The 12,912-nt window shown below is 40.5% G+C and overlaps 1 protein-coding gene across 4 annotated transcripts in view; it reads right to left on the reverse strand.

The window, feature by feature from the left end:
* The window catches only part of LOC109467938 (kelch-like protein 5), a 124,366-nt gene that overhangs the window by 87,679 nt on the left and 23,775 nt on the right, over positions 1 to 12,912 (reverse strand). For 2 of the 4 annotated variants that reach the window (XM_019766103.1, XM_019766102.1), the window contains exon 1: positions 3,323 to 3,623. The exons of 1 other annotated variant lie outside the window; for it this stretch is intronic. In XM_019766103.1, coding sequence (XP_019621662.1) covers positions 3,323 to 3,426 — 104 coding nt within the window. In that variant the 5' untranslated portion in view covers positions 3,427 to 3,623. Of the gene's footprint in view, positions 1 to 3,322; positions 3,624 to 9,017; positions 9,092 to 12,912 lie in introns of those variants that run through there. One more of the 4 variants, XM_019766104.1, reaches the window with a different exon arrangement.

A 12,912-nucleotide genomic window follows, 5' to 3' on the forward strand; every position in this document is an offset into this window, starting at 1 on the left:
TGATACTAGCACCTCTCAACTTTTAAGTATACTATCAAAGAACTTTGGCAAAATGGGCAGAACAGGCAAACAGATGCTATGCAGTGGTGTACAACTGACCACATGTGAACTTCAGCTGCAGAAGTCCAGACCATGTAATTACTGAGCAAATGCTCCCTTCATAATGGACATTTTATGATAATTTCATTTACAAACCTGCATGTGCTCATGATTAACCTTTTTTCCAGAAGCATGACCATAATGATTACATGTACATAACAGCATCTGCTCCAAACTGGACTACGTAATACATGCCTGCCTTTGTTCTGTTTTATCACTACATGTACTTGACTGAAGTACGTGATCCGCTGGACTTGTACAGTTGTGCAGGTGGTTTCTTATCTTGAAGGAGATAAAATCTTTACTGAAGCAAACCTTGGCAACAGATTGGCCATAAAACTCCCTGCAGAACTGAAACTCGATTTCCCTTGGTCTGATTTATCATTTTTCAAACTACTAGTAACAAAGAAGACTTTTTTTGCTGGTGTCGACCTGAGAATGAACCTTTTCCAGTGAAATGAATTTAAAGATATTGAAGCCAAGATGACTAAAATACAGGACTGGTGTCCTATTAATTTTACAGTGCTATTCTAAGTTTTTGGTACAAACGATTTCTGTACAAAGTAATATCAAAGTTTACTACACACATTACCTCCAAGTCACAAAATGTGGCTGGTCGAAAATCGACAAAATTGAATCAATGTGCAAGTTTAAATACTGCCATCATTTGGAACAGAGGTTGATGTCATCATTGGAAATGGGTACTACTTATCTGGCTGACTTTAAATTCTAGGAAATGGCCCTCTTCCAATCTGCATGTTAAACAGCTTCTATGACTCTCTGAGTGCTCATAACAACAGATTGGCATTGCCTTTTCCAAAATTGAAATGGAAAAGAGATATTCTTGTAAAACTTCAAGGGAGCACAATACTGGTACCTTTCCAATGATCTACAAAATGTATGTTTGGCCTCTACACTTTGTGTGGGCTGTGCTCACATATCCAAGATCAGTATTTTTGCATGCCAGCCTCTCACCCTAACATTATGCCAATTTCATTGGATGCTGCTGTGGACACTCTGAGCCTAATGCACACACAGCACATTGCCTCCCGCTGGGAACCCGACAAAACATGACCACACACACTCGACACAGCCATTAGTTCCATTTAGATAAAGAGAGCAAATAATAGAATAGATCCCGAGGACACGGGAGGTTAGAGCTCGGCAGCCCAAGGCCAGGGTTAGGGTAGGGTACATTTGTCTTCTTCAGACTATCACAGGGATAGGGCTTGGAAACATTTGTCTTCTTGAAACTGTCACAGTGAAAACCTAAGGATACAGCCTGAGTGTAACCTCAGCAGTTTTCCAAAGCTTAGCACACCCCATGTATCTGTTCAACATACTGGGCAACAATCAAAACAAATAGATATATTCCTATCTTTTCGAACAGGACACGTTCTACATTTGTACCTTGGAAATTAATGTCTAGGAGTAGAAGTTAAAAAAAAGAATATATTTGAAACAGTTTTGATCTCTAAAATTCTGTTCAAAAATATCTCAGCAACACTCAAGCACTTTTACTTCCTAGAACAGCCTAGAACAAAAAGAATACATTAAGAAGACTATTATAACTGTAACTTACTGGATAAAGACATGAGTACAAGACTGTTGTTCTACTATTATATAATTCTTCAAGTAATGTCTTTGAAAGGCAATTTCTCACATTGTACATGTACACATCTTTATTGCCTATAATAATCTGTTTACCTGCACTGTGTGGCAGGCATCTGTAGATACAGTGTTATCACTAAGCCACACCTTTTGCTACAGATCCTGACAGATGGCTAGAACCCTGACTTCTGGTAATGTATTGTCATGTTGGTGCTTAACTCAATATAGATGGTTTAATAATACAACACCTGGGCTCAGACATGTATTTCCCTTGATGTGGGATTTACAGACTTTGAGGTTCAGTAAAAGTCTCAGGTCCCTGATTCTGTAAAGATTTTTACAGTGTGTAGGTACATGTAGGAAGAAGGATGGTGGTATTACTGATACAAAGGAGACAGAAAATTCTACCATGTACTTGTAGTCAATAATCATTTCAGAATCTATACTGCATTAGAATTACTGCTGCTAAAATCTTAATGGGAATACATTGTACCATAAAATGATAGAATTTTCTTGGGATGAAAATATCTATCAAGAATATCAAAAGGAAAGCATGGTGACTTATTGTTTTGCATTCTGAGCCTATCGCTCCATTCTTCTTCCACAATTTGCACAACTGCCGTATCACCAGCTCTCCACAATAATGACGCAATTTCTATTCACAGTAACAGCACAAGAGGATTGTCTTGATTCCTTTTTGATGGTCGCTTCAGTCTTTTCTATCACAGGATGAGGGAAATATCAATTACGGAGTGAAAAGTTTGGAGGATTTTTCATCAATTACCATGGTCATCAGGAAGACATTGGGAGAGATAGCTTATCACCCCATCTGAGCTGGGTACTGGCAATACCTCCATCAATCGCTCATACCACCTGCTATACTGTAGAATGGGTGAATTAGCATTGATTACAGCAACGGCGAGGGAGCCACCTCACAGCTTTAGACTCTCCTGCATAAGTCTTCTGAGGAAAATCAATTTTGTGGAGTAGCGGGGCCCGTAAATACATTTCCATAGAAACCACTGCAAATTTTGCTACATTAGAGATTTCTGACTACAGTACTGCATTGACAACACTTTGTGGTTATGACTATAAATTTTCAATCCATGAGACAGCAAAACAATACCATCTGCCTCCTAACAAGGAGTGTTGAAATTCTCCCCTCAAAATAACACTGAGAAATCAAAGGTAATGATGATTACGTCAGAGATTTACAACAAACCTAACAATCCCATCCATCAATTCACAACATACAAACATCAAAATGCAACCTATTATGTTTGTTTAGTAAAGTATTGTTAGTTTGTCAACCAAAGATTATTGGAATTTTTGCTTCAGAATTTTGCAGTTGTGTAGTTTAGCACGACATTACTCAGTCGGATTGTTATGTAAGATTAAGCACCTCCCGGCGGTAAAGTATTGCTTCTTCCTAGGACACTTGACCCGAGAGACATTATGTCAACCTGCAATTATACTGTCAACTTTTTGCCTGTACAGATAGGGCCTCGGGCATGTACATAACAGGCTGTGCTTGAAAAAAAAAACATCAGACCCATTAACCACAGTGGAGATTTCTGACAAGTGCTCAGACCTACACATTAACAGGACTTACCGGCTATTGGAGCTGAAGAGATACCGTGCCTTGGCCATATTTCTCTTGCTATGCAAGCGCAGGAGTCGAGTTGGACTCAGGCTAAAACTGCAGCCACTCTCCATCCTGGACGTTCGTCTTGCTTTGCGTACACACAGAATATCGCACGCTTCCTCGTGCTCTGGAAAGCCCCGGCAGACTGAACTACGTGAGGGAGCACTTCCTAGACATCTGTTTGGGCGCTCATACGCATGCTTGACGCAAACCTACAAAGGAGGGCAGGGACGGCCTCCTCGCAGTGGTAACAATAGTTCTGTGATCTCCTGACCATCGGAAATTCCCTAATCTTGATCTAAATGGGGAGAGCGCGTGACGTCAGGTCAGGGTGGGCAGGCCCGCATGCATTATTCATCTGGACGGGGAAAAATTGCCCCCATGATTGCTACAACAGGCAATTAGGCGAGCGTTTTCCGACCATCACCCTCTGCCCGTCAAAAGCCGCCCGTGACACCCCGTGCACTCTGGGGGTAAACCTCGCCGCCCTGCGCGCTATAACTCTCCCCCACTTCCCCGACCCACGGCCTGGGCATTTCTGAGTGGATTTCTCACTTGGCTGAACAATGGCCATCGCCATGGTGATCAGGGTCACCCATGGGTCTGTAAAGAGGCGGAACCCTCTAACAGGACAGACAACTGACAGGCCCAGATTCGGTTATAAATGAGCCCCATTAATGAGCTCATACCTCGCTGTATAGGGCCAGTTTTGGTCCCTGTGTCCCAAACCGTGATATCGTGCTGGTCTCTTGTCTCAGGTGCATGCTCCCACTGCACCGTCATGATTCTCTATCTCAATCAATCCCGGCCTTGCATTTTAAAAGCTTCCTGGGAAAGTCCAAACCTCAAAGTCCACATTGCCGCTGATGTAATTAACTCCCAAGGCACCCTGATACCAGATTAATTATCTCTCCGGCTCCTAACAAAATCTGCTTCCCAATATACATCTGATTCTTTAATGAGGCACTTTGTCACAATCTGACACTCTCTTTTCGGGGGTTTACTGCCAGTCCATGCAAAACATTTTATGGATGAGCAGATTGTTTAAGTTACTTTTCTGTCAGAGCTACACCATATGGCAATGTGTGCGCAATATTCCCATGATGTGCATGCCGGAATTAGTTTAGGGATGTACGATTTATAAAAATGAGGTGGTCTGATTGGGTTTTGTGTTCTTCCAGCCTAATTCTATTATCCTGCTATTTGCCTCGACAACGCGGCAGACAAAGGGGACTGTCCATCCTAAATATTGGACACCGGCATGGTTGAGTGGCTGCATATTCAGCCGACGGTCGTGATTCAATACTGGGTACTAAACATGGTCCGTTAAAACCGTTTTCTTGATAGGGAGGAATAGAATGGGGCGGACGAGGTTGGGGGGAAGGGATTGACCCAATGGCAGGTTGGGATCCTCTTGTGGTATTGATGCGAAGTTCATGGGATAGATTGTCTCAGTGGGAAGCATATGCTTCACTGACTTTCACAACACTTAACCATCTATACGATCAATACAGAACAATCTTCAGGCAAGAGAAAGCACAATGTTGTCTCCTGGCAGCCGTCCAAGCAGCAATGATATGTGAAAAATGCGACAATCAGAGAACATTGGTCAATACATTGAATGATTTTCTTCAGCATTATACATTTACATCATCAGTAACGCAGAATCAAGTTACTAACTTAATTAAAGGTCAGTTCAGAAAGAAAACAATTGGTGTAAAAGGTTACAGAGTCCTCCAAAAACTAAGGAACAAATGCTTAACGTGACTTGATGTACATGATGACATTTAACAAATGAAATCAAAACAATAGGGGTATGAGTATAGATGACTGTTTTACCTTTACCATCTTAGTTCCCTTGATACATTGTGTGGGCCCTCCTCCATTCGTTTAGTATGCAGATCATGCCTAAAAACTAATTCTTCCTTGAAAGGGTACGGTGTTAACTTATTAGGCTAGAATAGGTTAAGCACGTCATGGGACCAGGTGAAAATCACGTGTGGCAGAGAGGCCGTACATCATTGAGATGTTCTATTTTTTAAGGTCTTGTGGATGTGAGATGATGCCAGTGATTGGTAAGCCAATACAGTTTCAACTGATATCCAGTCTGAGTCTTTCCTAGCCAACCCTACACGTCGTGAATTCAGAGTTTGATCTTCATAGTTTCTGTGGTTGACATAAATTATGGGTGGTTGACTTAAATACTTGAAGCTTATTTTTAAGCTGTTATTTAGCAAATACATAGCTGGTGCAATGATAATCATACGGCAGACACATTGTAACAGTTATACAAGACATTGCTGAATTGCAAAAGAGAGACACCTTAAAAATGTATGGAGAGAATTACAAACTTTTTTAAGGGCCATTACACTTCCTCCAAAATGCCAGTTTGGGCACAAAATCAGTGAATGAGGATCATGTTTGAGACCCCACCTGGTCAAAGTTTCCTCGCAAATGCATTACCCGAGAAGTAAGGAATGGCGGGGTTGTGCAAATGTGCTCATAAACGTACCCAGTCTCTCCTGGCGCGACACGTACAAACGTGACAAATCAACACGCAGTGCCTAGGATCACACAGAAACTTGCCACAACATACGGTAACACCCCATTTCTCTATCAAAACTCAATTTACAGGCACGGACAAGGCCATGCATAATCAATGCACACCCTGTCCCCATCCATACATCACTTAGTAAATTGCTTTAGCGCAAGTTTGATAACAGAAGGAAAACTAATTGTTAATTTGATGCCCTTGTCACCTTTAAACTTGGCACTGAGGCCGCATATCTGTCTGGAGATTGACATTAATATCGCTGATATGTCATGATTAGGTTACGCTGGATATTGGTGTCACTTGACGGCACAGATAAAATATTCATGCCTTCACTCGATCACGACATAAAGCAGTCATGACTTCCCCATAAGTTCTGTTCAAATAGAATTGAACATTCAGTCTAACATGAATGTAACTCAGGTACCTATACTTAATTGATGAAGTGCTTATAGATGGTGCAGTAGTAAAAGTGATGTGCATAATACAAAAGCATTTATTCCACATTCATGGTACACTGGACTCAGGCGGTATAACAAAAAGGAAAACAGGGGTCTATTTGGACTTGGTCCAAGAAAGATCAGTTGCCTGGAAGGATTAATAAAAGGATTTTATTTGGAATCACAAACCTGGGAACCTTAAAGCAAAGGTGACATTTATATAGCTCAGAGCCAATGCATGTAAATTGTGTGTACGATCTATAAATTAATAAATATTTCAATGCTTGTGCTACAAAATATTCTCTTCTGTATAGTGAAGTTGGTAGGAAATTGTGTTTTGACAGACTTTCAAGGATAGCATATTGTTGACAATAAACACAAGTGTATGATCCTATTCTGAGAAGAACTATGAATCTTTCATCATTCAAGATGAATAAGAACAATCTCTATCACTGTGGCATTAACTCCACACATTATCTGTTTCCATAAAAACACACAATCCAGACTGACAGGGCATATGACATAAGCTACGTGTCTGCAACACACGTAGACACAATCTCATTAGTCTACAATATGTAACTCCACTCCCAAATAATAGAGAGACTCCTCAGATCAAACAAACTCCCCATAAAACCTGTCTACAACCTTTTGAACTTCCCGGGAGCAACTTCAGAGGAAGAGCGGGCGTGACTCTGCCCCGCTCTCCTCTGACATCGAATCCCGAGGGCTGCCATTTGCTCACAGCCGACCAAGATCACGTCCAATATCCTCCCGCTCCAACCAAGCGATGAGTACAATAGACAGGGATGTAATGTTGGATAATTGCGGGTAGTTCCCACGTTGATCCTCGCTGGATGTGTCTGATATAAGGGGGTTTGGGAAGTGAGCTGCGGAAGACTGGCATTAGGCAAAAGAGCATTGCACTTGCTTTTAGAATACTCAGTCTTGGCAACCAAATATTAGATAAAGCCACGGGCAACTTGAAGTTTGAAACAGGCATACAAATGTATATTAGTTATATACTGAATCTAGAGTCTTTTTAACATCCACTTCACATAGAAAACATGTTCATGTACACCTTTTGATTGTCATCTCTGGGTCAAGGCAAACCTGAGCTGGGCTCAAAGAAAATCCCAATTTCCCTTTTACAGGCTTTTCCTAGAGGACACATACAATGTACATTGTAAAGAGTTCAAAGATACGTGCAGGTGACCAAATGGTCCTTTGTTAATAAAACCATACAACGACAAAAACTGAAATACTACTATTACTAGAGGCATAAAAGCATGTAAAAAGCAAAATGAAAGGTGGCTGTTTTTTATCATTGACCAGACAATAATGGTGGGAAAGTCTCCATAAAAGGGGTAAGGGACGTGAGAATCTGAAATAAAGAGGAGTAAAAGTGTGAACAATTTGAACTGAGGGAACACAGTCCACAAAATTTTATGGACAATTCTGTTGGAAAGTAGTGGTAATGGCTACACATTTTCACTTTTGGCTGGAATGGAAGGTAAAGTAGCTAGATCTAGACCATGTTTTGGGAAATGACCGAAATATGCTTTTAAAGCCATCACTCCGTGAAGCGTCCAAACCCTTCTCACATGAAAAGCAGGCGACATCACCAAGTTTGGATCATTCCGGATCAGGCAACTGTCCATCAGTAGGAGCAATCACACCTTGCGCGGTATCATTATGGCATAATAACGGTGGCGTCCGTCTGCCGAGAGCGCCCGCCCTCCCCAATCAATACCGAGCTGTGGAGAAGCTCCCGACAGTGGGCAGCCATGCGGGAAGATTGGGACGATATCCCCCAGGACGCTATCTCATGAAAGGGTATTGAGTCTACCGCTCTCGGCCAGGGTGAAGTCTGCATATTGAGAATTGCTAATGACAAGAGGGGCTTTGTGAACAGAAAAACTACGACTTAACAAGCTTAGGGCTCCGGTCCTCGTAATCTTCATTAAAGAGTGGACACGACGGTCTAGTAAAGCCCGACATCCGTTCTGTCGATGTTTTTGTGGACGAAACAGCTCATAGAAGAACGTTTAACGGTTTAGTGTCATGCGCAGATTTGAAGTGGAGTTGTGCATCATTCTAACGGAAGTCGAAAACATTCAGTGAGTCGTAGATACATTTTGTAATTGTCCTCATTCCTCTGACACTGACCGGGAAGCCAATAGAGTGTGTCCCTCTATAGACCTTTTACTTCCCTCCGAGACCAACCTTTGACTTATCTACTGCAGACGGCTCAAGTCACAGGGAATGGAGAAGGCACTTCTGTTTGCCTTCACTGGCTAAGTGGGACAGATATAGGACCTCTTTGCAGCTGCCTCATTCGAGTGCAATAGACAGAATCATGACAGGATGGAGTCCAGTATTGATAAAGCCAAACTTTCTAAGTAAGTCTCCTTTTTTTGGCAGTCTCGCTCAGTTATGATGGAAATTACATCAAGGAGGTTAAAAGTCCTTGATTACATTTAGAATTTATACATGTTAGAATTACATGATGATGATGTAGGTGTAGTCTATGAAATTATGACGTGCTTTATTTCTTTAACTACATATACTTCAAAACACTTTGAAGCACATCTACTCTCTGTCATCCATATATTGTCAGTAATCACTAGTACCAAACATTTTTAGTGATGCTACCTTTTTCATACTTTCTTACCTTCTGTCATTTCCCTGCCTTTCTTTCATTTCTATCCTTGTATCCTTGTTTCCTTTCCTCATTCCTCTTTCTCCCTGAACACACAAACACACAAATCGCAAAAAAGGAAGGCATTGAAACTCTGTCTAACACTATACATGTTGAACAAGCCTTCGTGGCAAAGTTTTGCTGACAATCACTGATGACCCAGGGAAACACTCATCCCCTAAAAGCAAACACAGTTTCCGCACAATTGAAACAACAGCAATTAAAAGTTCCAGTGCACTTCTCTAAGATGTGAAAATCGATAGCAGATTAAGTCTTTTGGCCATGCATTAGATCTAAAAGCACCCTTTTGCTATGCTCGTCTGCACAGCGTTCCCATAAGTACCTAGAGAATTAATAGGTAGAAACCAAATCTTGCCCCAAATTTGTGACTTAACTGTCAAACATTCTAGCTCCCCATGAGTATAAAGGAACATCATGGTATTGAATAGAAGTGATTTATTGGTGACATTGCATAATATCATTTACAACTTTAATTTTCTTTGTAAGCAATAAGATGACTGATATGTCTGGAATTTCTAATTTGCATATTGTGTATTTAGTTAATATGATTTGTGAATTTGACTGTATTCTTATAAAAGGACATTTAATCTACATGTATATAGCAGTAGAATCATTAAGGACAATTAGTACACCTTTGAGTGAACATTTGTAACAAAAAGACATTTGCTCAGGACTTGTGCTGTTGTGTACCTTTTATAATTAAGGCCACACCAATTTAATTTGTTGGTTCTCGGATTCGCCTCTTCATTTTTTTCTGATTTGCAAAAAAAAAAGATTCTGGTTCTGAATCAACTCAAAAATGCTCATATTTTGCCCCCAACAGTTGAGGAAATTCCTTTTCTTCCTAGTTGTTACAGTTTTTTCCATCTATCAATGCAGTGGTTTGATTAAAAGATCAAAATTTATACTTTAAATTTTAACCCAGCCTTTTTTGTTGACTTCATGGCTCATATTGTAGCATTTGGGGCTATAATAGGATGCCTAGACCTGTTTTTATTTTTATTTTTTTTCGCCCTGTCGCTTCATATTTTTTCTGAAAAAATCCGAGAACCAACAAATTAAATTGGTGTGGCCTAAGGATGACTCATCATCATGTGATAAAAGCCTATGCTGCAAGTGATTGACTGTTCCATGAACAAGAAATGAAAGACTTCACACCTTTGTGAAATATCTAGAGTAGCGAATGAATATTTTTGTATATTCATTATTTATTGTGAATTTCTTGCTGATTCTGTACACATTCCACTATTACATGTAACTTCCTCTCAGCCTATAGACCATTTTAACCTCCAATTCCACTTCACTTCCACCAACCCTTTGGGGAGACCATTTTGACCTCCAAGTTGACCTTGGTATAATTGCGATTATACAACCCCCCCCCCCAGTTTGTGTGACTCTACGGTATTCAAATTCCCGGACACAAAAGCAAGAAACAAATTCACGCACACAAGGAAAACAAAACCTCCACATACAGAGGCACCCAAGAAATATTTCTATAATTCTACAAATCCTTGAAAATACTACATATTAGCCAGAAACCTCATTTCCAACTTGCATTGTTCATTTCCTTGCTGCTGTCTTATCCCCACCATTTCATTTCTACTGGAATAGCCCAAAGTACAATGGCCTATCCAGAGCTGTCAATGAGTCATAAGTTGCAGCATTTTGGCCCAATTCAACATCAGAAAAAAGGCTTTTGCTTTTACCACAGCCAATTCCATGGCGAGATGAAAGGCAAAATGATTTCATTTTTGCTGTGTTGTAGCCAAGTCCTTTTGCTAAAAGGGTCTGTAAGTCAAACACAATTCTCCCCTATTTTTCTTGATTACTGATTTTGAAAATTGCACTCGGCCCGAGCACATCCCCTAGTCAAATCCATAACTACATACTTACACCACAGAGGTTTGCAAAATAATCACATTCTTGTAAATTACTTTGTGGCGCCTTTCAATGAGAGAGCAATAAAGCACAAGAATGCCACTGCAAATTGGACCTGGGAGTATAACGCCACAGTACGGTGGACAAATTTTGACATTTGAATGTCTGAGTGCGTTTGTGTTTGAGTCAGATGCACTTTTCGGTCTCACAGGAAGGGAAAATGTTAGTGTTATTAAACACTGACATCATGGGAAGATGTTGTGACTTTCAATGAGGGGCTATTATATGATCTGAGCACAAAAGTTTGTAAACAAGACTTCAGTTGATCATATTTTCCATATCTTCTTCTTCCGTCAGCTGATAAAAGTTTTTTCTACCAGTAAATTCTGTTTCCGACAAGGTTGACAATCTGCTTTGGTAGAAAATAGCTGTTGCAGTCTCGGAGGAGCCGTTGTATGTACTGTAGATACGTGACAACATCTAAGTCTACCATGGGGAGAGACGTAACGTTAAAGTGCATATCTCCATATCATTGAAAAGCCTATTTGTAATAAACAAGGCACAAGCAAGTACAATGCATCATAATGCAGCTTTTGAGGATGTATAGTTGATCTTAATTCCAATTTCAGCTTTAGCCACTGTGAAAATGTTCCTCTTCCTCTACTTTCTCTAGCCTCGATACGTGCAGGATTGAACCGGATATCCACAGGATGGCAGAAGTAATACTGGCTATGAAAGGTATGAATTAAACACGACTCAGAGATGATAACATGCAGCAGTGCTCTGAAAGGAAACTGACAGCTTTACTGGACTGAAGCCAACACCACCATACGGCTGAAAGGCACTCACCAACTCATTAATGGCTACAAATTAAGTCTAGTATGATTGATAGATATTCCAAACCTGTAACAGGAAACTTGGTAAAGGTCCCAAACTTCTCAAGACTCTAATAATAGTATGTACTTTGGACTAATGCCTGTCTCATGCAAAACTTTGAAACAATCAAACTGCTGTTTTGCTTAACTATCTGACTATATGTACTTGCCGGTACAAAAATGTATGTGTACTGCCAGTACTGTACGTTCATCACATGGCTACATCTGCAATCTTATTTTAAAAAATCTTAAAGCTGGAAGGTATCAATTAATCTGATAATGCCAAATTATTGAGTAAGGCTGCAATACCTAGCTGGGATATAGATAAATACATCTTAAAAACATGGCATCAAGTAATACTGAGTTGCATCATCAACAATGACTATATACCAGGTAGAAACAACTTAGTTGCCACTCAGTCATTTGATGTCTTCAATAAACACCTCAGTCAATTCAAACCAACTCTGTTGCGTTCCGGTGCATCTTGGCATAGTGATAGTGATATTCGTTATATGGGATTTCGCCTCTACTTTATTATGCATTAGTTACAGCATTTAGGTACATACAAGTGTACACACGCAAATGAAGAAACTCTATGGTAAGCTTGACGCAGCATTCAGGTACATTCACATACACAAATGAAGCAACTCTCTCTATGATACATGTAAGCTTGACACATCATCTATAACCCTGCCCCAAGCTAAGCCAAGCCAATGTTTTGATAATAACAACTACAACATGTTCAAATTACACGTGAGGAAACATCTCTTCTCAGGATAGCTTTCTGAAGTGACGTTTGAGAGATGCTAGAAAAATAGGGTCGCTTAAGTAAGGATCTGGATGCCTACAGGGGTGTCAGTGATGGAAGGCAACCTGTTCTTTGGGTCACGTTTCCTTCACTCTACAACACAGCACAGGAAATTGGCTCCCCTACCACACACCATCCAGAGAGCCTTCCTGGCAGATACAAGTCCGTGAATAATGACTCCTTACTGCTGTTTTCCCAGAGTTTCTAAAGCATGTGGCTCGATAACGTCCCACCTTGATAAATCATAACGACTCTAGCAGATTCGTGGGATATCATAAAAAAGTGA

The sequence above is a fragment of the Branchiostoma belcheri genome, unplaced genomic scaffold (assembly GCF_001625305.1).
Source record: "Branchiostoma belcheri isolate BF01 breed outbred unplaced genomic scaffold, Haploidv18h27 scaffold19, whole genome shotgun sequence".
Classification (NCBI taxonomy): Eukaryota; Metazoa; Chordata; class Leptocardii; order Amphioxiformes; family Branchiostomatidae; genus Branchiostoma; species Branchiostoma belcheri.